Genomic DNA, 26,218 nt, shown 5'->3' with positions numbered 1-26,218 from the left:
ATGGCGGCGCTGCGCGCGGCGCGGCGGGCGGCGGGCGCGCGGCTGTGGCGGGCCGCCTCGGGGGGCCCCGCGCCCTCGGTGGCCGAGCGCATCGAGGAGAAGCGGCGGGCCGCGCTGCTGGGCGGCGGGCAGGGCCGCGTCGACGCGCAGCACCGGCGGGTGAGCGGCGGGGAGGGGAGCCCCGACCCCGCTGCCCCCGCGGCGGGGTCCCGCAACGGGGCGGGGACGGGACGGGCGGGCGCGGCGACCCCCAGGTTCCGGCGAGGGACTCGCTGTCTGCGGGGCGCGGCCCCGGCGGGCGCGCTGCTACCCCGGGGCGCCTTTGCCATTCGGCTGCGGGGGCCCTCTCGGGAGAGCGGCGTGAAACACCGCGTTACCCGGTGCTGCGGGCGGGAGAGAGAGTAGCGGGTTTGCATCGCCCTTGTCGCCGAGACTGGCTGCGGTGCCCGGCTGCGAGGGGCAGCCTAGACGGAAGTCGCGACTTCTGTCTGTCGTGTGATGGCAAGTTCTAGGTTGCCTAACGCTTCGCGGGGCTCGGAGGCGCGCCAGCCAGTGCGGCACCTACGCCCGTCTGCTGAGAGGTGAGAGCAGAGAGCCGGAAGAGTGGGAAAGACGAACGGGAAGGATGGCAACAGCTGGATTTTTAGTCTCTTACCTCTGTTGTTCAGAGTTTAGGCAATGCGGAGCGGGGTGGCAACATAGTTTTCCTCTTTCCGTTTATTGTTTCTTGCTGGGACGTCTTTTCAGTTTAGTGCAAGGACCTAGCGGTACCAGGAAGGCTTGTAGGCAGCAAGGAGGTAGCCAGAGCTGTTCACTTGAGGACGATGTGAGTGATCGCCCATCAGCGGTTTCCCTCCTGCAGTTACACAACATCTGAAAGGCGTTGCAGGCTCACCGAGTTACGTTTAGGACACTGACATACCGATACGCAAGTGTCACTGTATGTCTAGGGGCCTCAAACATCTTACACCGTGTTTTATATAACTTAAATCTATGGCTTACATTCATCTTTCCTGCATTTGTTGATGTTGACGAACTTTTTGACCCACCGGTCAGAAGTTTTGCAGAGAAGCTGAACTGTGTTTTGAACATGATGAGGTAGGGTCACACTATCCCCTAAAGAAGACAATCCAGGTGCCCTGACCTTTGTAGACATGCTTACCTGGGTTGGAAAGAACACATTTCTTTTGAAGGTTAAGTTAGAAAGAACTTTGCAATCGTTTATTACTGCATGGCATCATTAGTACTGAGCAAGGGACAACGTGTATCTGGTCAATTGATTACATTCTTGGCCCATACCCCATACCTATACCAGTTGCCAACAGAAAAAGAACAAAAGGACTTTGTCAGTAAATCCCTGCAGGCTGTTATATTTCCTTTTTTCTTCTCGTTTGCTGTGGTCAAATATCGAGCGTGGCGAATTGAGCCTTGAACTGTTGGTAAGGACTGGTTTAGCTGTGGAAGGATTCCGTGTTTAAGAATAGAACAAAGGCCTTAATAGTGGCATTTAAATGTGTAGGCAAAAATAGCTGTGATGCTATTATATCTTGTTGAAAAGGCTCTGAGATTGTTTCCTTTGTCTTGTGGTAGTGCTGCTCCAATAGTCAGCCTTCTTATCGAAGTCTGGCTTGCATTATGTTTGTTTTTAAGGAGGATCATCGCTATATAGGCTGTTTCCAGCTATGGGGGCATGTGGTTGCTTAGTGGGCCAAATGTAGCAGATCAAGTGAGGCTATGTTTGATTAAACTACATCTGCTGGTGGTCAGTAAACAGCGCCGGAACCACCTGATGGCTGTGTGAATTGTTGCTTGCTCCATTTCAGGGAAAGCTGACAGCAAGAGAACGAATTCTGCTGCTGTTGGACCCCAACAGTTTTGATGAATATGACATGTTTGTGGAACACAGATGTTCTGACTTTGGGATGGACTCTGATAAGAACAAGGTATTTTTATTTTATGTAACTCTTGTTTCTTTGTCCTCTGCTGTTTAGCCAGCCAGCTGGTTGAAAATAGGCTCTTCTGTTCACGTGTAATTTCTTGTATTTATTTTGTTTATTTTTTTGTTTTGTTTTGCCAATTTCCTTTTATTACTCTTAGTTTCTATTGAACAGCTTACATGGTTTACTTTTCCATTATCTAAACTTGATACCATTTTTCTAAGGTCATCTGTTTGGTTCAAATACCTCCCCGGATATTGTCTTAGATTTGTATTTTAAAGAATAGAGGAGAGCTGCAGAGTTTTGTTGTTACAACTGTGTCAGTCAAGTCAGATATGAAGAGCAAATACGGGTAGATACTTCTGCCTCCCTACAGGTAACATTAGAGTTACAGGATCCATATTTATATCTGCTAAACTATAGAGTCAAAAAATCCTTTAGGGCCTTGAACTCTGATCTGTTTGGAAATTCAAGCATTTCTACTGGTCTGTTAGCAAGCTGCAGTCTGCTTGCTTACGCAGTTTTCAGATACATGGTCATGTATCCTAAACCAACATGGTACATGAGGTTCATCATATAGAGGGAGAATCTGTGGCTCCCCAAAGTCTCTCACCGTAACACAGCTACCTGATAAGTCACTACATGGGAAAAGTATTTTGTTGTGATTTAATACAGAAAGGACCAATGAACGTGCTAGGATGTGTGGGTGGCTAGTGCAGTTGTGGCTGTTCAGTGTGAATGTGCCAGTAGCAAAAGGCCCTGTTTGCTGTGGAGTATTGTGGTTTGGGTGTGGTGAGAAGCTGCTCCGTATGTGCCACTGCCCCATGCTGCGCACAATGGCTACAGCTTTGGTTTTGCGATTACTAAATCCGTTCATCAGTTTTCAGTCCTTCAAGTTGCAGGGCTGCACCCTGTGGATGAGGGAGGGATCAGCAGGTTTCCACCATGAGCAGCTGGGGCATTGGAAACCGACAAAGGTGAAGGATTTGTTTTTGTTGTAGTAGCCAGGAGACTGGTAGGACTTGGTGCTGGGAAGGACGTCATGCTAGACCTTCTCCCATCTCAGTGAGTGTAGAGGCAAACATCTTTTCTTCTCTAAGTAATTTTGTACTCCGTTCCACAAGCAAACTGAAATAACTGCTGTGTTGCCTTGCATCATGCTATTCAGTGCTGCATCTCACAGCGTTGTTAACAAATTGCTGTTTCTGAAGAAATGAGGAGCATCAAACTCCTGAGAGTGACAGGCGGGTTAATTTTTTCCTTGTCCTTCAGAATTCACCTTTCAGTGAGCTGCAGATTTTGTTCACAGAGTACAGTTTCACAACAGGTGACCTGACTGTGGCCAGTGAGCTGGAATATTAGTTTAGCAGTGAATTTCCCCGAGTTCCTGGAACTTTCTGAAGGTAGAGTGAGACTTGACTCACATCCAGGAGCTCTACAGGCTGCTTGGGCTTTTAGGAGTCGTCTGTATGAGACAGTGGCTGGAACTACAGGTGTGTTTCCTGCTGTTCTGTGCCAAGAGTTGGTAGTGGTGCTGCCTGTGCAGCCCAAGAAAGGTCCCCAGCCTGGTATAGCCTTCCTCAGAACAGATCACCTTCAGAATAAATGGCCCTTAGAGTGCACAGTGTACTTGTGTTTTTTCTTTTTTTTTTTTTTCCTCCCCGCCCCCAAACAGCACAAAGCATTTAAGTGCCTGAAATTCCTTTATCACAGCCCAGTGAAGTTCCTTTTCTACTGTTGTCTTGAAAGACTTCTGTATATTTCCTTTACTAAAAAGTGAGACAACATAGATAACCAGATGTAAAGATTCACAGGCTCCATTTCCTCTTCCAGCTCTTTGCTGTTCCCTTATTTACAGGCTGAAAAATGGGACAGGTCAAGTTGAAGTATCTGGGGTGACTGTAATTATATTTTTTGACCTTTGCAGGGTTGTTTTTTTACCTGTGTGAACACCACAAGAAAAGTTTGTGTGCTGTGCCCATTCTTTCAAAAACATGAGCTGATCCTAATAAAAGGTACATCCTGTCTCTCAGGACATGATTTGTCTTAGCTCCAGATGTGCTGAATTTTGAGGGGAAACCACCAAATTCACTAATCTTTGCACTAATGCACAACTAATATGTGGCATTGCGTCCCATTTTCCTTTCCAGGGCTGGGGGAGATCTTTGTGGAGCCTCCACTGCCAAACACGAAAGCCCGGTCCTCTCGGAGAATCAGTCTATGCTTTGACTTAGTACTCAATATAAGTTTGTGAGGTTTTTAGTGGACATCATTGTTGCTTTGATTTTTTTTAATTATTATTTTTAATTTGTTTGCTTTCTAATGCAGTATCCTGGAGACAGTGTGGTGACTGGCCGTGGACGGATTAATGGGAGACTAGCTTATGTTTTCAGTCAGGTATGGTTTTACTTGTTTTTGAAATAGCGTGAACTTATACTTCCAAATAAATTCACAGTAGTTCAGTGTGGCCATGTAGTACATGTTTACCTTTTACCAATAAGCAGAAGATAGACATAACATCCTTGGAGGAAACAGGACACCTGCAGACAAGAAAAAGCGAGAAAGCATTTCTAGAAACTTTGTTGGGCATGAGGTGCAGTTGTGGACAAGGGTGAGGTGAAACGAGTGCTGAATACAGAGCCAGTGGGAATGTTTTGAAAGAACAATCTCTTTTTACTTTGGTGCAATATTGGAATGTTTTGAAAAAACAATCTGTTTTTATTTTGGTGCAACATCATTGCGTGTTGATATGCTGAGAGACTGGAGGAATGCCCCCAAACCATGTTTTTGATAACCAAGAAGTGAATTAATGGAGAAGTCACTGAGCGCTGTGTGCTTAAAGCAATTGCAAGCTTTGACTCTGTCTGTGCAGTTGGATGTGTGTGCCTGAGCTCCTGCCAGTGTGTGGAGACCCATGAGTGTCAGTGGGGACTATACGAGTTCTGAGAACCATCTTCTGGATTTCGAGCTGCAAGATGGGGGTTGTCTGCTGGAGACGTCAACTAGAGTTGCAATGAGTGGAATTCGTGATAGACGGCACTTGAGCAACCTTGAATTGTTTCTCAGCTTCGAGCTCTCTGATTAGGTGAAGGGGTTGTGATAGGTAGTGTATAAATAGGTACATAAAATACACTTTTTATGTTAAAATTAGCTTCTAATGGTAAAATAAAAATATTTTAGAGGACACACCATAGCTGGAGATTTGTCTTGGTTAGTCTTAACACAGTGGAAGAAAGGCTGTGTTTCAGATTGTTGGTGACTGCTGCTCTGTTCTGGGCCACAAAGCAGCCTTTGTTCAATTTGCTGTCATGGCCAAAATGATTGTTGCTGTGTGACCTTGGAGCAAATCGTACACCCTGCCTTTTTTGTCTTGGATATGTAGTTCTTCCAAGGAACGATGTTGTTGTGTGGGCGTGAACATAAGATAGGAGCCAAACACAGACCTTCATTTTAGAAGAACACAAGTAGAGGGCGATTTTTATATTAAAAGAATTTAAATGTGCCCCTTCATGATACACCTCTTTTTATATATATATATATATATATATATATATTTAAAGACCTTTTTGCCCTCCAAGTCGAGCTGCCACCTGCGATGTTCCTCCCTGTTTCATCCAACTACTGGTCACAGTCATGCTGTTCTCTGTCCACGCAGCTTTTAGGGCTTCTTTGAGAGTAAGACGTGGTGGGAATCCGTCAGAGAAACTCACCAGAATTTGGCTCTGGGCTCTGTTGGTGCCAGTAGGTGTCAATGCTTGTTCAAGATCTTACTGCTCGGCCCCAGGGGTAGCACAAGCAGTCAGTTTTGGCTGACATAGTCCCTGCAGCACCCATGAAAGAACAGTCAACTCTTGGAGCATAACTCATGAGTATAGAACAATGGTGTATTTTCAGTTTTTGATTTCTGCCTGTTTGCAGGCATATCGTGCTGCTGCCCATTGCAGTGAGGCTCTCCTCACAGGTGAAGTTTCTCCAGACTGCTCCAGTACTGATAATGTCCACAAAAAAGGAACATACCTTTGTAGAAAGAGAGAATGGTTCTGTGAAGAAAAAAAAAAAAAAAGGCAAATGAGACATAGTAAGTTTGTGATTTTAACATAGAATCCACATAACATAGAATCATTTTAACACAGAATCCAAAACATAGCAAATGAGTGCAGAAGATCCTTCTGCTTATGGAGGAGGCTTGGATTGAACAGGATTGATCTGTAGGCTGCAGTAAGGGAGTCGGGGTGTTTTGGAGCAGCATACCAAATATAGAGCGTTTTAGGATTATATCGTTTATGTGCCACATCTTACTGAAGTGATTCTTTCCCTAATCTGAAAATTTGTTTTCCCTCCAGGATTTTACTGTATTTGGAGGCAGTTTATCTGGCGCTCATGCCCAGAAGATCTGCAAGGTAATGCTTCACAGGAGAAAATAAAACAAAAAATTGTCAGCATCCTTTTTTTTTCCCCCGATCTGTTGTGTTAATAACTTTGGAAAAAATTATTCATGACTGACTGTGGTGGATTGTGGCATATGTCATGGTAACCTGTAAACACCTGTCTCCTCATGGCAGTTAAGATGTTAAAGCACAGGTGAGCAGAGAGGTACCCTTTGGAAGCTTTTCAAGTATGGGAGAGCTTTTCCAAGTAATTTAAACAAACTGTGTATTAAGTTGCCTTTTGTGCTGTGCTGCAAAAGACAAGAGAGACTGGCAAAGTACAAACGTAAATTAACTAGCTGTTGTCTACTGGAGAAATGTGAGATGACTTGACTATAAACAGTGCTATGTGAAAGTGTGTAATATTTATAAAAAGCAAATGTAACAAGTAAACAATGTGAAGATAAACAGTTTTATAACTTGGAGGTCAGCTTGATACTCAGAGCTTCTGTTATCAGGCACTTGTGGCTGTTTATTCTCATTTGTCCGCTTGTCTCGCTGGAAAAGCTGGTGTTTGAATCCCAGGGGTGGGGAGGACAAAACTTTTTCTTGCATGAGTGTTCAGTGGTGTGGGCTGGTGAAAGCTTCCTGAATTTTCTTGCTGTGGAATCAGAAACAAGGTTTTTGGTGCGCAAGGCCTTTTCTCCTTTTCTCTCCAAAACTACTTTTTGGCATAGGCTCCTCAGCAGTGAGAAGGTATAAAACTAGAAAACACAAAGACTTTGGGCTGGATAACTACTACTTGGCTTTACCAAGTCTTAATATTGGGAAAGACTTGATATTACCCTTTCACATTGAAGCTTTGCAGTGTCTCTTTGTGTTGGGGAGAGATGTAGTGGTACTGAAGTCCTGGTACTGGGATGCTTTCTGCTGGTTTTTTGATCTCTTACTTCTAAAGATGCAGGGAGAACGCTGGTAGCAGAACTAGAAAAAAATGTTGGTCCTTCCTGGTTGGTTCTGGTCTTGGTTGGCATCGATGTCAGTGGTGGCCTGCAGAGTTTGAAGGCTTTGGATGCATTAATTCCTTTGGGGCTCAGAGTCTTTGAGGCTGCAGCCTGGGCAGTGGCGAGCTCAAAAAAGGCTGGCTGAGTCATGTGAACAACTTCTCTTAGTTGTTCTTATTGGGCTGAGTTCTGGGAAGTAGAAATCTGATCTGAGAGACAGTCTTGGCTCCTGCAAAGCTTAGTGGTGGCTTAAAGGGTGTAAAATGCCATGGAACGTGGAAATGAAGTTGCTCTCCCTTAGCTAGACTTCCCTGGAGATCTGCCCCTTTGGTGGTAATCGTTTCCCATTTGGGACTTTTTCCTGGAGTTGCAGAGAGGCAGCAATATTTGGCGTCTTGCAGCAAAGCTCCAAGCCAGGTAGGTCTGGGCTATACATTGCCTGTTGCTTTTGCAGAAGAGCCTTGTGGTCTTTCAGCCCACATTAAGTACCTGTAATGGTTTCCCTGAGGCAGCAGAGGTTCAATGTGGCTCTTTCGAGAGTAGTATCTGCCCACTTGTGGTGAGGAGGACTTCAAAGCCTATGTGTGCATCTGTGATGTATTTCACAACAACTGTTGAGTCCATGAGATGAAGAAAAGTGTTTTTGAGAATGAATCCTGAAATGTTACCTACAAATACTGGCAAGGCAAAAAAATATCTGGTCGTAATATATGAACACATTTTCAGTAGCCTGAATGTGCATATTGATGTGTGTTTTAGGAAGAACTTCAGTGTCCGGAAAAACCTTGAAATAAATAATTATTCTGTATACAAGGCCCTGGGAAACATCAAAATGTGTCAGTGAACTTGCTTCACTAACCTGTCCTGGTAGGGTAACAGGCTTTCTAGGAAGAAATGTCAACTCAATGATTTTTATTAAGACATTTGATAATGCCTTGTGTAACGTTCACATAAGCAAGTGAGGTCACTCGTGGCTCACAGAGCCTCTGTTTGCAATCCACACAGATGCTTTTTAAATGTGAGATTGTATCCGTGTGTCTGCCACAGCGATATTTCAGCTTTTCCATGGACACCCAGGCACAAAGCGTGAAGAACCGCTGTTTTACACTGAATGACTGCAAGCAGGAATAAGCTTTAGAACTACGGAGAGGTGGCTATCACCGACTGGTGTTTAGGCTGTAGTCTTGGTACTGCTAAGATACTGTTCATTTGAATGGAACCGAGAATGGTTACTGCGTTTCTAGGCAAGACAAAATTCAAAGTTGATGCTGCAAGCACTCTGAAAGACAGGGCTGAAGTTTTAAAAATCTTAGTAAGTTAAATATTATCTGTAATAAGATACAGTTTTTTAACAACGATTGAAAGGGCTAATGCCAGGCAGGGAAAAGCAACTTCGAAATTCAAAATGGGGACTGACTGACAATGTGTAGTTTTACAGAAAATTATTTAGAAGCTAAAGCAGATCTTAACATAACATGCCTGTGCTGTAGTGTTATAAAAATGGCAAATATTTCACTGGGATCTAATAAGGGTTATTTTTTGTAAGGAATTCAGTCCTCCCACTTAAGCCTCTGTTGGAGTATTGCATGCGACCTTGAGGCAAGTAACTAAAATGATCAGAGATGTAGAAAATGGGATGTGCAAAGAACAGCATGACTGAATTGATGGTGCTTGGTCTAGAAACATGAAGGGAAAGAAGACCGAAGGGAAGGTTGAAGTACGTTAAGTGTTTATGAAGGCGCAGGCAAAGTAGGAGTTAATTGCTGTCCCTGTCTACTATATATCAAGAAAGAAGTAATCTTTCTAAATTTTCGGGAAGAAGATTTAGTTTAGTCTTCTCAAAGAACCTCTAAGAAGGATAATCAAGCATTAGAATATACTGCTTAGGGAGATTACACAGTCGCCACTGCAATAAACGTTTAAGATCAGAGGAGACGTGTATGAGGGAGTGCTTAAGGTGCAGTTGAGACTCTTGTGAACAGAGATAGACTGGGCCTCCCCGGTCCGAACTCCTGTGATTGTGTCACTTAGCACGGGGTTTGGATAACGCAGTGCGAGTATGGAGATGCACAGCTGGTAAGGCAGATTAATATTAAAGGTCGTGAGAGGGATTAAATGTGTATCTTTTAGCCTCCAGTCTGAAGAGTCAAAAATGATACCTCAGTAAGCAGTTAGTGGCTGTGATAGCTGATACAAATAAAGGAGAAGCTGAGAGCAATGTAGGCAGTTCAAATTCTGGCACGTACCGATTTTTTTTTTCTAGGGGATGTACACATTTTGGGGGTTGGTTGCTTTGGGATTTTAGCTTAGCTAGATCAATAATGAGGGAGTGTGTGTTCATCACCAGGTCATGGATCAAGCTGCCATGGTTGGAGCACCCGTGATTGGGCTGAATGACTCTGGAGGAGCCCGTATTCAGGAGGGAGTGGAGTCCTTGGCAGGCTACGCAGATATATTTTTGGTAAGTAAGCTGCTGGAGGACCAGGAAGCTTGGCATCCACAAAGATGGACAAAATCTTTCTTAAGTTTGTGCTTGTAAGTAAACTTTTAGATTATCATCATCCTATTTCAGCCAGTGTTACCTGGTGGATAAAGCAGTATATATGAGGGCTTATGAGACCTGGACTGTCCTCTTGATTCTTGCATTGACTTTGGGCAAATTACTGTGCCTCTTAGTTCCATTTATCCATGTGTTAAACGAGTAATGCTGAGCCCTGTAGAACACTGGGATCCAATGAAAATCCAAAGATATGCTACAGATAACTTTTTCACTGAAGTGACATTATTTTCTATGCCTACCAAACCACACAGTTTTCAAGTAAGTACACAAAACATAAACTGATGATTGTGCTTTCAGTAGGAATGCGAGCAGGTGGGATGACAAGTTAGTCAGATGCTGACAGTCTTTTGGATTAGTGCAATCTGGGATGATGCAGTTGAACAGTTACAGAAGTCACTGTAATCCAGTTGAGCGGTGAGCAATGTAAACATTTTGTGTGGACAACATGCCATCCGTGTTGGTGGACAGCAGTAGTTCACCATTGTGTAAAACTCAAGCTGGCGCAGGAATCTGAATTTAAAAGAATATTTGCCATAGTTGGTTAGTAAAGCTTACTTCTACCTCTGAGCGATAGTGTACCTATATGTTCAAATTTCAGATACGTACACTTCTTCCCACTCCAGGCTCAGTGAAGTTTTTGCCTCTGCAGCATCTGTGGAGGTTGCACATTCCATCTTCCTTTGCAGTCATTGCATGGTGTATGAAATCAATTGTATGGGGACAGAAAGAAGCAAAACAGTAGGAACAAAATTATTTTGGGTCTGTTTGCATCAAGACGTTCTCTCCAGATATTTGTCTCCCAGTAAATAAAGCAAGCCGTCCTTTCCTGTTTGTGAATTCTTGCAGAATCTGTGCACAGACTTAAGGATGCAGTTTTTTTGGTAAAACTAGATGTCTCTTTTTTTCTTTTACAGAGAAATGTTCTGTGTTCTGGCGTAGTTCCTCAGATCTCCCTCATTATGGGTCCTTGTGCTGGTGGAGCTGTGTATTCGCCTGCTTTAACTGATTTCACATTCATGGTGAAGGTAAGGGTGGAGTATATACCAACCTGCTGCTGGTAATGTTGATCAGACACAAACTGACCCCACATGAAGGCTTTTTTTGAGATGTTCTCCTGCTTTGGATAAAGGTTATTTTTAATGAAAAGTCAAGAATAACTTTCCCCCCCAAAAATGTGGATAGTTGCATTTTCTGTGGATTTTTAATATAATGAATGAAGAATTTTAAAGAAATTTGCCCGTATTCTACTGTTTGCTTATTGTGGGGAAAGTCTCTTAAGACTGTGGTTTTTCCTTAGGTGCTTTTTCAGCTTGGGTCTGGCATTTACTGTGTGTTTTTGCTTTTTTCCCTCCCCCAGGATACATCGTATCTGTTCATCACTGGCCCAGATGTAGTTAAGTCTGTTACCAACGAAGATGTCACCCAAGAGCAGCTTGGGGGTGCGAAGACACACACTGCTGTATCTGGTGAGAGCTGGATTGTTCAATTAATGTACTAACCATTCTTTAAAGTAAATGACATGGTTGTTCTGGCTAAACAGCTGATTGTCTAATGCAGATTTTTGTACTCCTGAGTGTCACTTGAGTCTAAGTGATAAAACCCTCCTTAAGCACAGGCTCTCACTCTGTGTAAGGCTCTCTTGCCGGTCCTTTTTAGTAATGGGAAACAAAATAGGAAAAATGGGAGTGTGGGAGAGTTATGGAATTTGGAAGAGAAAATAGTAAATCCACAAAAGATTCTAGAAGTGGGAAGATTGTCAGAGGGCAGGGCTTAGCAAAGCAGGCTTGGGGTGGTCTGAGGTTTTTTGTTTGTTGTCCATAAATTTGCATGGGTTGAAAGATTCTTAACAATCCCTTGTTTGCTTACTAACATGACTGATTGAACTTCTTAACTGTAAACTGAGTGGCAATGTGAGATGAAGTGCCTTTTCTTTTGTTTGTTTGGGTTTTTTTTTCCTCTCCTCTGGAAAAACTTGTTGACTTATGAATCTTCTTGAGGCTCAGAAGGACTATGGGATCTGAAATTCTGTCTAAACTGAACTGATGATGCACCAAAACCACACACAGAGATGCTGCTCAGATCCAGCCTTTATAAAAGAACTTGTGTCCAAAGCTTGAGTGCAGCGCAGTATCCTGGATTGAATTCCAGAAGGCTGAGATCCAGCTAGGTCTGTCATAGCTGATAAACCAGTTTACGTTATTTTAAATATGAGATCAACAGTCCAGACCTCTTAATTAGGAAGTCTGATACAGCTGCACATTTTCTAGATATTTTTAGCTGTTCAAATTTGGTGGCTTAAAACTCTGGATTGTTAGTAGCTAGGCTTAAAAATTCTTGCTGTTACTTCTTTGTATCTTTATTGGTACATACCTGAAAATGAAACTTTGCAAAATAACTTCAACAACTGCTTAACTGTGTCTTTCCAGGAGTTGCACACAGAGCCTTTGAGAACGATATAGATGCTTTACTTAATCTCCGAGAGTTCTTTAATTATTTACCTCTTAGCAACCGTGATCCAGCACCAGTCCGTGAATGCCACGATCCCAGGTAAGAGGAGACGGACTGAGGTCTGTGGTCTCTGACCACTGAATTTCATGGCTTCTCTGGCTCAAGGACCGTAGAGAGATGAGTGTTTTGTATCTGGGATCTTGGCTGATAAATCTGCCCTGCAGTGTGTGAATATGGGAGGTGTTTCAACATGCACGTTCACATACACACATGCTCACTGTTAGCTTCAATTTTTTTATTTTCTGAAAGCAGTGTTATGCAGCCTGTGTACAGAATATGGGGAAAAGTAATCTCTGTACAGATGTGACAGTCCCCTGAAACAAGCAGGCGAGGCAGAAGATAGCAGAGTGAACAGAAATGGGGAGAACTTGCCCTGCTTTGTCAGTTACGTGTCTGTTGGGTTAGTTCTATTCATTAAGGTTAGAGGTGGGGAAGCAACAAGGAGGCAAAGCAGGCAGCAAGTTTTATGTGTTGGGTACTTGTCTCTTGGGCTCATTGTGTAGTTGGCAACAGAACAAAGGAAGGACTTGAGTCATTTCAGGAGGAGAACAACGGTAACTGTCTGGACTTTTATCAGAGAATTTTTCCAAGAGATAGAGGGACAGCCAGAGAGCCAGCACGGGAGTGTTTGAGTAGATAGCCTTGTTAGCAGTGTTAAAGACAGAGATTCCAGCGGAGGGAGAGCATTTTGACCCGAGATTCAGCTGCACCCCCAGTTCAGCCCTTTCTGTAGGGAACCCCAGAGAGGTTGTCTACCCTCTCCTGTGTGGGAGCTGCTCCTGAATTTGTTCATTTCAGTTTTATGGATGGGTGTGATCTAGGTCTTGTGGTCCTTGCACGCACGAAGGTTTTAACGTGCGAATCTGGAAGGTTATCTTCTCTTCATGCTTGACTGTCCTCTGCAATGTCTTTGAAACAATTTGTTTGGGGAGGTTTTTTTGGATCCATTTTACAAATCACTGCTCCAGTACCTGAAATACATTTCTCACTATTAGAGGAATAAATTTGCCAGTTGCTTTTAGAGAATGGTCAAATGGGTCAGTTAGTTACTGGTCCTAATTTTTTTAAAGGTGTTGACCTTTAGGAGTTTATTAAACTGGAAGACTGGCCTGGTTTGATAGTGAGAAACCAAAGCAAATGTCTTCTATTATTTGGTACATTTGGAGGATTATCTCTGAGGTTATCATGTTCTTTCTAAGCATTCAACAAGTTGTACTGGGAAAATTACCCTCTATAGACTTGAATGTGATATTTTAATTTCATTATAGAAAAAACAGTCCATTTTTTTAATCAGTGTATCTTATAATAGGCAGTTTATTTTCCTGTGAGAAGCTGTCAGTTATGTTGCAGCTACTAATGTGTAAGAGATCAGTTCTTAATTTGCTGAAGGGAGACAATCTTTCACGTGGCACCAGGTACATTATTAGATCACAGTATAATAAGTGCTCAATAATCTGTTCTAAGAACTTCAATTTAGTAGCCTTTCTACATGTGAAGACAGATCGTTTTTTTAAATTGGTCTGGTTTTATAGCAGCATCTCCAATATTTCTCTCATTTGTGGTCTTAATGCTTACATTGGTATTATTTCATCTGGACATACTGACCTCTTAATAGAGTCTTTTTGCTTTGAGTTGACGTGTTTGATCCTTACCACTGCTCCAGTCAAAGCCCATTCCTCTGAAGTAATTTCTTTCTTCCCGCATCATTTTCACACCACAGAAAATTGGCACGAATAATACAAATTAAATGTAACATACTTTTGTCTCCATTAAGTCGAGAAGCTGGTGGGGTTGGTTTGGTTTGGTTGGTTTCCTTTAGGTAGGTAGGTGCTTTGTGGTGTTGAAAAATGTTGGTCTTGGTTGCTGCAAACTTCTGTCAGTTGGGGTTTTTGATGCCAGTGGCCTGGGTTCTAAAGAGTTAGAAGGCTCCTTGTAGTACCGAGCTGACTCATGGTGAATGTGTCCTCTGCCTTTGAGGGGTGTCTAGTGTATTGCATCTGATATATTGTATGGTGTGATTTTGCCTTTATGTGTCTTTGACTGTAAAGAAATTCCGTTTCCTCTAAGCCTGAAGTACGCATACACATTTCTGGGAGAGGTTATTATCAATCCTTGGTAACAGAGTACCGTTTCCCTTTTCTATTGAACGAAACCCAGCGTCGGTCTGGGTGGGAGTGTCTCAGGCTATCATGGGCTGCAGATGACTGCTTTGATGATGCGCAGCAGTTCCTTCCTGGTAACTGGGATCTGTAAGAAACACAGTTCTCAACCTCTTAAGTCCAGCGACTCTACTAGCAACCTCCAGATGTCCCTTATCTGTCATGATTTGAAGGAAGTTTTGAAACTTGTGATGTCCTGGGTAATCTCTTCATTTTGATGGTGGTCATTCATTTTAATGCCGTTATAATTTCCCTCAGTGCTCTCCAGCACTGTGAATTTATGGGAGTAATAATTTCATTTTTCCACTTTTCTTATCCTTTGGGATACCACAGGTAATGGACAGAACTTAGAGCATGTTTCTATCTACTCTATGGACAAGAATAAGTTTTACAATCTTTTGTAGCTTGGGGTGTAGTCTGTTAAAATTGGTTGCTTTCATCAGATTAAGGTTTTGTTATATCATTTAATGGAAATATTTGCATGCAATGCTCTTAATCATGTGGAAAAAATACTTGAAGTGTTGCTGTCAGTTTTATTCTATTAATAGATGTATCTGTCGGCAAGGGGTCGTGCCTCCCTAGTCCTGTGAGTGTGAGGGAGCACAGCGACAGCCTTGGGGCTTGCATTATTAGTTTTTGCACGATTTTGACAAACTGCAGATCACTTCCTTGAGTTTTAAATTGGGTGTCTAGAGTCTTGTGTTGTCTTGTTTTAAATGTACTAAATCACAGCACTGTTAAAACAGTAATTCAATAAGAACTCCACAGAAACAGCATTTATAACAAATACAGATGAGTATTTTTATGGAATAGCACAAATACAATACTCCCTGAAGTCTTCTCAGTGATGGCTCATAAAAATTGACACCGCCCTGTTGGGATCAAATCAATCCAAAGACCCAGCACATGCTAGCATTTGTAGGTCCTTAACGAAGCCAGTGTGATCGAAGATGGAGGTGGCCAATAGTGTCGGCTGCCAACAGGGAGGCAGCAGTTTTGGTAAACGCAGAGCTCCCCAGGAAGCGCATCGCTGTGGGGTTAAGCGGAGTAACAGTAAAGATTCTTCAAACACGGCCGTTAAACTGAAGAAGCTGAGGGCGGATGTGTCTTCCCCACCCATGAATCTTGGCTTGTTTGGTGACGGAGGAAAGTTAAGTGTGCTCCAAACTGCAAGTGCACAGCGTGGGCAGGGAAGGTGTCGGCGCTGTGACGGTGCGGTAGATCCAGGTGTATGGCGGGAAACCTTGCTCTGCCGTTGGGAGAAACCGTTTTGCCCATGCGGCTGAAAGGACTGGAGCCGCTGGCTGAGCAGGCTCTGCTGCTTCTGCTGCTTGCTCCTCGTTCTGCCAAATCCTTTTCCCCATGGCTGACTTGTGCCCCAGCGCAGCGTCCCACTGCCTGCCGTGTCCCGTGCAGACTGCCGTGGGTAGCATCTGCCTCGCGACTTTCCTGCCGATCCTCTGCCTGCATAGCGTTTGGCTCCTTTAGTCCAGGAGGAGAAACGGCATTTCCAGGAGATGGTTTCATCAGCAGAGGGGCCTGCAGAGGAGATGTCTCCTTTGGGACGAGATGGGTCAGGCTTTTGTCCCGCTGGTGCACGAGGGCTCGGTGGCCCGAGCTGCAGCTGGCTGAGGTGGAGAGGCCTGTTTCCTTTTCCTGCGTTTGAGCAGCAGCTTCCATGAATTCTCGGGAGAGGTGGAATTGTTTGCTGGAGTTTTTTGTCTTGGTGTTAATCTGATCTGTAAATATTATTAATCACACTTCTTCTCTGCAGTGACCGTTTGGTTCCTGAGCTGGACACGGTTGTTCCAATTGAATCTACAAAAGCCTACGATATGCTGGATATCATACACTCCGTAAGTCTGCCCGTGTGCGCATTCTTGAGATTGATACGGATATATTAGATTCTGTGTCTAAATAATTGAAAGAAACCAACAGAATGGCACTGAAGATGTATTTTTTTAGTCTTCACGAGTTTCTATATTTGTCCTTGTAGTAGCCACGAATGAATGGACATCAAAAACTGCAGGAAAAAAACATTTTAGCAGATGAAAGGAATCCTGAGATTTGTGTTCAGGATACGTCGTCTTATGCTGCATGCATAACTGTACAGATGAAAAGTGCTGTAATTCAGTTTTCTCTCTGGGGTCGAAATCTCCTCCCTCCTTGTCTTGAGTTCTGTCACTTGCTCCCTCCCTGCACCTTGTTATTAATGTCTTGAGTGCTGTAATTTTTTTACAAAAGGTAATCAACTACATAGAGTGCGTTCAAAGATTTACTCTATTTATTCCGAGACAGTACAAGAATTTTTTTGTTTTTTAATTACAAGTCAAGCACTCAGAAGGTTGTAAACTCCAATGTTAAAGTTTCATTACGTGAGGCAGATCTCTTGGGAGAGTGGCAGGGATGGAAACATCATCCTATTTTTAAAAAAACCTGAAAGCTTGTATTGCAAAGTATAAATAATGGGGGTTTTATTAAAGCAGCATAGGCAATGCAGGTAATTCTTTTGCCTAACTTTGAGTACTTCACTTTTCCAGTTTTAACAACTTAATCCATTATAAGAAGTTTTGTCACATGAAACTGTTACAGCCCCCTGTAGAGCCCCCTGAGAGTCCGAATTTTGACTATTCAAACTTGCAGCCACTGCTTCTACCACTCGGCTGTTGAGTGGCAGCTGACCCCGCGTCCTGAGGTGGGTGACGAAGCTCCACTTCACAGGCAGCGCCTAGAAATGGGCGAGAGTTCAGCTGTGTTTGTAGGACCTTTACAGATTTCTCCCTTTTGCTGTTGTATTTGACTCTCTCTCCCCAGACGCTCATTCAGCTAACACCTTCCGGTTTGCAGCTGGCTGCGTTTAGACTCAGTTAGTGGAGAAAGCAAGCTCAGGATATTTTTAATCTCCAGATTCTTCCATTCTGAATTTCAGTACTTCCCGTTCCAAGTTAAAAGGTGGCATTTAAAAAAAACCTCTTAAGTGAATTAGGAAAAAAAACCAACCCCAAACCCTCCCGCAGACTTTGAGAAGTATTAAGGAAAGAAATAAACCTACTTTAATAATACTTGGATTTTTCACAACTTTTCGCTTGCCTCAGTCTCAGAAATGACTGGCACGCTGCAGTCTGCACAGGCAAAGTTGTCGTAAACAGTTGAAACCAAGGAATTCTAGTGGGAAACACTAGGCAGCCATGTGTAGGTGTCGCTACTGCTCCATGGATCATTGTGATCTCTTTTGAACGTGTGAATTTTGATCCCGCTTTATACGCCAGCGGATGTCACTTTGCAGAGCGCACGCTGGAACTTCAGCCCTGGAGAGAAGCGCAGCTGCCCAGGGTTCGCGGTTCCAGATCGTGTTGGACGTAGCGCACGTGTTCCTCGCCTGCAGAGGAAAGTGTTTCTGCGCGCCCTGCCGCGGGCACCATCAGTGGCTCGGGGGAGACCAACACCACCGATAACCAAGTGCTCTGAACTTGCACAGAATCAGTCTATGTTAATTGTATCATGGAGAGTTTCTGAGCTCCAGAAAGTGCTGTTGGCTTTCTCTCACTGGAAATTGGTCTTTAAAAGTGCAGTCTGCCAATAATTCAGTTGTGAGAAAGACGTTCTCAACATCTGATTTGAAGTTTTAATTTGTTATAAGCTAGGAAAAAGGCTCACTACAGCGGAAATGCCATGAAGATGCTCTCCAATGGGATACTTAAGGGGCAGTTTTGATAACAGGTGCAGCACTAGTTACGTCCTGGAATGAAGGCTGCAAACATGACTAAAAGGTTTCCTGCTGCCTTTTTTTTTTTTTTAAATTCTGGAAATTCTGAAATGTTTTAAAACTTCTAACGTAGCTGGCTTTGTGTTTGCCTGTGTATATAAATATACGTGCGTGTCCTCGTAAGGGCTCTGCCTAACTCTCACTCTTGCAGATCGCTGACGAAAGGGAATTCTTTGAGATCATGCCTTCCTACGCCAGAAACATTGTTGTTGGATTTGCCCGGATGAACGGACGAACCGTTGGGATCGTGGGCAACCAACCCAAAGTAGCATCAGGTGAGAGCTGGCTGCGTGAGTCCCATGGGAGAGTTTTTAACAGTGTTTGTGTCTCCTGTCTTTTTTTTTTTTCCACACTTGGTAAGGCTGACGGCTCCGAGATTGACTGTTCATGGTGTGTGTGGTGCCCCACTCATTCTCATTATGTTTCTCCACCACTTTCTTTGTCTCGAAACTCATGGCAATGCAGCTATGAGGTGTTAAAATTAACTGTGAAAGAGTGAATGTCTCCAGTGGCTCACGATGGTGAGCTTGCTCGTGGGTAGCTAAGGATCGCAGCGTCCCGCGCAGGAGGAGTGGTGGGAGCACACACGCGGGGGGACGGCAGCAGCCTGCCATCGGCTGGGTTAAGCATAATATGGAAAAGACATACGTACTGCCACGGCATTAACACGCCCAAAACTTCTGTAGGTCAGGGGAACTTTTTTGGGCTGTAGCTAGAAAACCACAAAGCTTTCAGACACACGAGTGTGGGGTCAAGAGGTCAAGAGACCTCTAATAATTGAGAGACGAAGGTACAAGATGGAGCTATAGCTGAGGTCATCCTTGTGTTTTTAACTGTCAAGGGATTTTGCTTTCTCTCCTAACTAGGTAATTTCTGAAGTGACTTTCTCTAATCAGGACTTTTTTGTTTCGCCCCTTGTTCTTAAGGTTTGTGCCTTTTTGTTTGGGAAAGTCAGATGACCCAGTATGATGTTCGATTCTTTTGATAATCTTTACAAGATACTAGACAGTCAGCAGGTTTTAACATTACTTTAGTCTTCGTTTGGTATTCTCAATTTTAACAGACTTTTTCAATGTTTCAGATAGATACTCTCATACAAAATATGTTTAGGTTTAATGTAATAGCATATAATATAATGAAAAAATATATATAGATGAAAAAAAAGTACATTCTGAAACAGAACATAAATACTTTGTAGCATGTCTACCAAAAATACTGATCTTTCTCAAAATATTAGTGGCCCTTTTATTTATTCATTTATTTATTTAAATGGAGAATTCTCTAGCCTTTCAATATGACTGGTCTGAAAAAATATCAGTAAAGAGAAAACTACAGAGTAATACTTTAAATTACAAGAATATAATTTAAATTGCTGTTTTTTTTGTCATAGAAAGTCTCTATGCACAGTGGTCAGAAAAATGAAATGAGTGCCTGTTGAACATAGAAAGATCAGCAATACTTCATGGCAGATTATTTCCACATAACCTGCAGCTAAGCTTTTGTTTTAAGATGACAATATAGCTAAAATAAGAGTGCTGAATGACTGCCAGTAGCAGATCAGTGGAATGGTTAACACCTTGCCCTGTTTCTTTACACTTTAGGGTGCTTGGACATAAATTCTTCTGTGAAAGGAGCCCGCTTTGTTCGTTTCTGCGATGCTTTCAACATACCTCTGATAACTTTTGTGGATGTTCCTGGATTTTTGCCAGGTATGCCTTGCCATTATATTTCAGCAGGATGGTGGTGTTAAAAATCCATTTTAAAACCTCTGCAAGACAACCTTTACTGTAGTAGACTTAAATAATCCAGGTTTTAAAATGCCACTTTTTGGGACAGAAACTCTGTGATCTAAGTACAGTAATCATCACAAAAGGATATTGAAACATGCAAGAAATTGGAGAAAAATGAAGTAAGTGCCTAACTAAGCCACTGATGTTGCTGTTGGTGTGTTCTGAGATCACATTGCTGGGCTTCACTGCGGAGAGGGCCCGTTCCTGCTGTAAGTCAGTGCTGCAGTATTTAGCAGTCCGACAGACGCTAGGATGCCCGGCGTGGGTGTATCCCGCTCTGGAAAGCTGTGCCCTGCTGTCTGGAGTCCCGGCACAGCTGCAAAGCTGTGACTGTGGCCTGGCCATGAGAAAACTGCATTCCCTGGAGATGCTGCCCTCCTCATAAATGGTGTGGGAGTTACGCTGTTTTCTTTATTATAATGAGACCCCAATTCCCTTTATAGGCTCAGCTGGTTTTTTTAGATGCTGTTTTATTTATACGTGTATCTCTGTGCTGGATAGTGTGGTACCCGAAGGGTCTGTGAAGGCTGTGGCCTCCTGAGCGGCGGTGGGAAGCAGTCCAACATGCTGCTTCCGAGCCCCCCGGGTAGGGCTACTGCCGATTCTCCCGCGGGCAGGGAGGCTGCTGCTCAAAGCAGCGCAGGGAGCGGCAGATGAGGGCACTGTGATGATGCCTTCCAACAAAACCTGCTCGGCGCTGGAGTTACGGAGCACGTACAGGGCCGTGCCGCGGGCCGGGCTTTGGGGAGCGGCTCTGCAGAAGAGAAACTGCCTCACCCGCCAGCTTCATCTGCTGTGCGTGATGCCCACATCTGTAAAAGGATGGAGCTACAGGGGTGGAAAAAAGTATGTCCGTGGTTGCCAATGATTCAGCTATAATACACCCCCCCGTGTCTTTGAAAGCCTAGGTTCCTTCAAGCTCCAAGGCTTTTTTTTCAGATAAAAATGCCCATGATTTAGAAGCTTTGGGTGAATCAGTAAGGAAGGGTCCAAGATTAGACTTTTTTCAGCATAGGCTATATGAGCAGTTAACGTTAAAATGACCTATTAGAAAGCAGGTTGTGTGAGGAGTGTCAATGCTACGCTGATAAACGTGGTAAGTCTGCCCTACAGTTGACTGTGAGATTAAAACTGCTGCATAAAACAAGGTTTAGCTGAAGGCCCCTACAGTTACCAAAGCATCACAACGTCACTTGTCAACATTCCAGTTCTAATGTTAAAACATGCAACATACATTGTATTAATGAGGCAATACAGACAGCATTAACGGAACCTTTCTCGTCCCCCTCCCCTGCTCCAGAGACCACCCTCCTTGGGGCTCCTCTGGCCTTCAGGGGCCACTGCAGAATCTAGCTTTGGGCAGGCGCTCAGGATCCAAGAACAAGGCTGTTTCCATACAGCCAGTCAAAAGCAGTAACTTAGTGTTGCACAACAGAATGTTGGTTGGAAGGTAGATAAATGGAAGATAAGTAAAAGCAGAGAAAGGTAAGAGAGGAGATCCGAGGCCTGATAGCGATCCTAAACTGTTGTATTTTAAGGAGTTTAGCAAGATTAGTACATTAGCATTAGAAATTTCAGTTTAAGTAATAAAATCAGATGGTGGTGATCACCTCATCTCCCTGTTCAGTGGAGGAGGAGGAATCTGTTCCAGGGGCTCACAGAGGTGCACAAAACATCTCACTGTGTTAGTGACCCCCACACTTTAAATAGCCCCCAATTCAGTAGGTGTGCACAGAGATGACATTTAAGGATTCATAACCTACAGCTGGATAAAAACACATAGTTAGGACAAGTCTGGGACAATCTATGGCCAGAAACAGCATAAGTATCACAGAATCACAGAATGGTGGGGGTTGGAAGGGACCTCTGTGGGTCACCCAGTCCAACCCCCCTGCCGAAGCAGGGTCACCTAGAGCAGGCTGCACAGGACCTTGTCCAGGTGGGTCTTGAATATCTCCAGAGAAGGAGACTCCACAACCTCCCTGGGCAGCCTGTGCCAGGGCTCTGTCACCCTCAGAGGGAAGAAGTTCTTCCTCATGTTCAGCTGGAGCTTCCTCTGCTTCAGTTTGTGCCCATTGCCCCTTGTCCTGTCGCTGGGCACCACTGAAAAGAGCTTGGCCCCATCCTCCTGACACCCACCCTGCAGATATTTGTAAGTAGTTCAAATAACATGAATAGTTCAAATACCACTTGAAGCATTTTAAGTGACTGGCTACTCTGTTTGGAGTGTGACTTGGAAACTGTGGCTGTGACGAGGTGACAGGGTCTGCGAGTGCTCCCCAGCTTCTGGGTGGAGGCTGAGCATCCCAGCGGTGTTCAGGCTGCTGCGTGGGACGAGAAGCTGTGGCTGCTCTGATTGCTGCTGCTGTGAAGGTTCTGCAGGCTTCACAAGTCCCACTGGCTGGAGGGAAATGTAAGAACCAAAAGTGAAATGGCATTTGAGAACAGACATTTGTAAGTGTAGGCATAAATCATTAGACACTCAAATTACACTTGAGGGGAAGCACTAAAGTCAAGCCACCAAACAGGCTACCAACTAAGTTAGTAAAAGAAAAACCTCACAGAAGAATTCTTACTTAAAAATCTTACATTTAAAAAAAATTAATCATCCATTAAAAAGATCCTGAAGTACTCCAAGAGGTTATCTCAGGTGCTGAAAGCAAAAGTCAGGGGGTAGATAAACTGTGAGAAAGTGATTGTAGAGTTATACCCAGTGGTCTGAAATTCTGAAATCCTGGTAGCCAAGCAGCTTTTAAGTACGGCCTAGAAAAAAGGGGTTTTGGAAGAGTGGGTTTCTGGGGAAGTGAATCGAGGTGGCGTTTTTCACTGCTGGTCACATTTGTAGTCTTAAAAGTGATGTAACTGTATTTTGTTCCTAGGAAGAGACCATCTGGTGAGTGTTCTGGTTCTGTGACCTTACATACAGATATATCCTGCTTTTGGCAAGAGGTTTGTCGTAGGGTTGCTCAGCATCTTATGAAGAACATTGCCTGGCTCTTACCTTCTCCTGGATGTTGACCTGGCTCTGGCTGTTGTTAGATTTGCTGCTGGTAGTGGATGGTAACAGCTGCCCACCTGCACATGGGGGTTTTTGTGAATTCCCTGGAGTAAGACAAATTGTTTATCACTTGTAGGTACAGCTCAGGAGTACGGTGGAATCATACGCCATGGTGCAAAACTACTGTTTGCCTTTGCAGAAGCAACGGTGCCTAAAATTACTATCATCACCAGAAAGGTAAGCTGGCGCAGCTCCATGACGTTCTGTCAGAGTTCCTCTTCTTGCTAGTAGCAACTTCAGTTACGCAAAGCTTCGTCCATCTGTCCCACTTCTGCTTTCTGTCTTTGTCACGTCTCTGTCTGTCCCATCCGGTAACACCTCTTACCTCGGGTCGCAAGAGGCCACTTCTTCTATTCTCAGCACGTGACCTCAGCTCCTTCGTTCCTTTTGTCTCTGCACTCCTCTGCAAGCGCATGTTGCTGCTCTCTGCTTCCTCCCTGGAATGCCTTCAGTCAGGGATTCGGCCGCCGTCACCCAGCTGGTCTGGCTGAGGACACGCCAGCTGTCTGCACACGGCAGATCTTTCTCTTTTCTTGCCACTCCAGCCTCCTTTTCCAAAGCCAGTGCTGGTTATCTCGTTCTTCTGCTTTGTTTGCAGGTTTAACGCTCGCATGGTTTCTCTTCTTCCCTATACTTTTGCTACAGTCTGCTTGATTTTCTTCCTTTCTCTTGTTCTCTAAGGTACCTGACACCATGCCGCCATAAGCTCCAGGGACCTTCTGTGCTTAGCTTAAGGCTAAAAGGCTTAGCTTTTTTTTTTGTTTTGCTGATAGGCTTTCGACTCACCACAGCAAAAATAAGAAAGAACTTTCCTTCTTTCTGTCCCTTTGCCTTCTCTGATTCTTCTGAGTATTACCATCCTTTGCTTCCCAAGCGTGCAGCCTTGCTGTAGTTTCCAGTAATGCCTGGAAACAACCCTACTGCAGTTTGCGCTGCCGTTGTGCAGTACCTCTTTGTCACTGCTGTCTGGACCATGTCCAGTTCCAGAGTGGACCACTGCAGAGTCCGAGGGCTGCAGTCCCTGGCCAGAAGCACACTGACGGGTTGGTTTGTGGGCACAGGCAGGGTGCAGCTCGTGGCCTGGCGCTCCAGGTCTACGCCGATTCCTCTTTATCTGCCATCAAGAACGGTCTTCAGATTCCATCAGCCCCCTTCCTTGCTCTTTGGTGGCTCTAGCTGAAGAGACCTCCACTCGTAGGACATTCTTGTAGCAAAACGGAGACACTGATGCTCTCTTGCAGGTAAAATACAATGCCCCTTGGCGTTGAAAGGCTGCAGGAGGAATGTAGGCTATTGCCGCTGTGAGGTCACACCACACAAATTAATCCCTTTGTTTTATGTTCCAGGCCTATGGGGGTGCCTATGACGTGATGAGTTCAAAGCATTTAAGAGGAGATGCAAATTACGCCTGGCCTACTGCGGAGGTGGCGGTGATGGGTGCAAAGGTAAATCCATGCTGACGCTCGCACGGGCGTGCAGCAGCCGTCAGCGGCTTCGCACTGGCGCAGGGGTGGCCTCGCAAGGTGAAGACAGCCGGGATTTTCCCTGGAGCGGCTTCCCTGAGCGCATGTTGGTGTGCCGTGGGGGGGAGGGGGCTGCCAAGCAGACAGCTTTCCTCTCTGCGGGCTGCACTCCTGTCACCAACCTGCCGACTTTATCTTTCTAGGGCGCCGTCCAGATCATCTTCAGAGGAAAAGAGGCAAACGCAGAGGCTGAATACGTGGAGAAGTTTGCAAACCCCTTTCCCGCAGCCGTGAGAGGTACGGTGATCTCCCACATTGTGCCCCTTGCTTGAGTCTGCCATTGCATGTGGAAAATTTGCAGCTACCCAGCTTTTTGCTAACGTGCAATTTATTTTGGCAAGACATTTGCATCTGAGTCAGAAAGGTGATGCTTAACCATAGCTTGTGCCTGTGAAGGAAAAACACAGCCAGACACCAAACACATTCTCTGTTGGAAGGAGACTGGTGAGATGTGGGGACTGTACCAAAAAGCGTATTTTCAATTTTGTAGATACTGGAAAGCGTCTCCTTAAAAGTGCAGGTGCTTTGACGATCTGTTTGACAGTCCTAGCTGCAGAGCAGTGGCCTTATGAAAGGGGCAGAGTCCGGTTCAGTTCAGTGGTGTTCCCAGGACTCTTTGGAGTAAACTTTTCAACTGTTCTTATTTCTGAATTTTACTCTAGCTTTGAAGCATTAACAGTGCTCTGGGCGGCCGTTCTGTAGACTCCTGAGTCGGCGCTCCCTGTTTCCACTCCTGCTGACTTACACCGTTGATGGGTTTTGTGCTTCATTTAAGTCCCGTTAATACTGCCACAGAGCTAGGAAGACACAGCCAAGCTGTTTTCCACCACGGCCACTGTGTGCAGTGTCGCTCCCTCTGGCTTTGCAGTACACTCTCTGTTACTGCTGCCTGAGCCAGAAAAACCAGGCTCCTGCACTGTCACAGGGTGTCTCTTCTCATCAGTGCTTCCGAACCTTTAAACCAGACTAACGGTAGTAGATGGAAGGAGATGCTGTGTCTACAGCTCGGCAGTGATAGGTGCGGTACTCGCTTGTGTAAAGCCCCCTCCTTAACATTTTCTGGCTTGTTAACTTCTGCAAAAATTAAAAAAGTAGATGTTTCCAATTTAAAAACTATTGGCTGTTCCCTTTTCAGGCTGTTGTAACTTACTTTCCTAAGTTAATTTGTAATTTAACTGTTTATTTCAAATACTGTTTTGATTTTGCTAATTTACATTACAACCTAGATAGAGAAGGCTGAGGCAAACTCTTCATGGTTGGCTGGGGTTTTTTTTTGTGTTTGGTTTTTTTACAGGGTTTGTTGATGATATCATCCAACCTTCGAGCACCCGCCTGCGCATCTGCCATGACCTAGATGTGCTGGCCAGTAAAGCACAGTCCAGTCCCTGGAAGAAACATGCTAATATCCCGCTGTGAGTGTGAGGAGGGGCTTGGCCATGCTGGAAGACGTGGCCGTATTCTGAACACAGATACTCTCTGTTTAGTATTTTTCATTTTGATTTTGCTAATCAATAAATCATAGTAGATATATCATTTAATTTGGGGT

At 44.3% G+C, this 26,218-nt stretch overlaps 1 protein-coding gene across 1 annotated transcript; it reads left to right on the top strand.

Annotated features, from left to right (window-relative positions):
- Nucleotides 1-26,210, top strand: PCCB (propionyl-CoA carboxylase subunit beta). Its single transcript, XM_075417666.1, has 15 exons — nucleotides 1-159; nucleotides 1,824-1,943; nucleotides 4,266-4,334; nucleotides 6,281-6,337; nucleotides 9,656-9,769; nucleotides 10,783-10,893; nucleotides 11,226-11,334; nucleotides 12,295-12,415; nucleotides 16,310-16,391; nucleotides 18,453-18,576; nucleotides 19,903-20,010; nucleotides 23,226-23,326; nucleotides 24,496-24,594; nucleotides 24,816-24,909; nucleotides 25,967-26,210. Exons 1-15 carry the CDS (start codon nucleotides 1-3, stop codon nucleotides 26,086-26,088), a joined length of 1,590 nt encoding a protein of 529 aa, XP_075273781.1. The 3' UTR covers nucleotides 26,089-26,210.
- The last annotated feature ends 8 nt before the right edge of the window (nucleotides 26,211-26,218 follow it).

Source organism: Opisthocomus hoazin, chromosome 4 (genome assembly GCF_030867145.1).
Source record: "Opisthocomus hoazin isolate bOpiHoa1 chromosome 4, bOpiHoa1.hap1, whole genome shotgun sequence".
In the NCBI taxonomy this organism is placed as follows: Eukaryota; Metazoa; Chordata; class Aves; order Opisthocomiformes; family Opisthocomidae; genus Opisthocomus; species Opisthocomus hoazin.
The sequence above is the reverse complement of the archived record's forward strand: the minus strand, read 5'-3'. Positions and strand labels throughout refer to the sequence as shown.

Excerpts from the sequence above, each read along its gene's own strand:
- PCCB (XM_075417666.1), top strand. The coding sequence starts at position 1 with ATGGCGGCGCTGCGCGCGGCGCGGCGGGCGGCGGGCGCGCGGCTGTGG. Across the intron at positions 160-1,823 it reads TCGACGCGCAGCACCGGCGG|GGAAAGCTGACAGCAAGAGA; the intron begins GTGAGCGGCGGG and ends GCTCCATTTCAG. Across the intron at positions 20,011-23,225 it reads TGTTCCTGGATTTTTGCCAG|GTACAGCTCAGGAGTACGGT; the intron begins GTATGCCTTGCC and ends TATCACTTGTAG.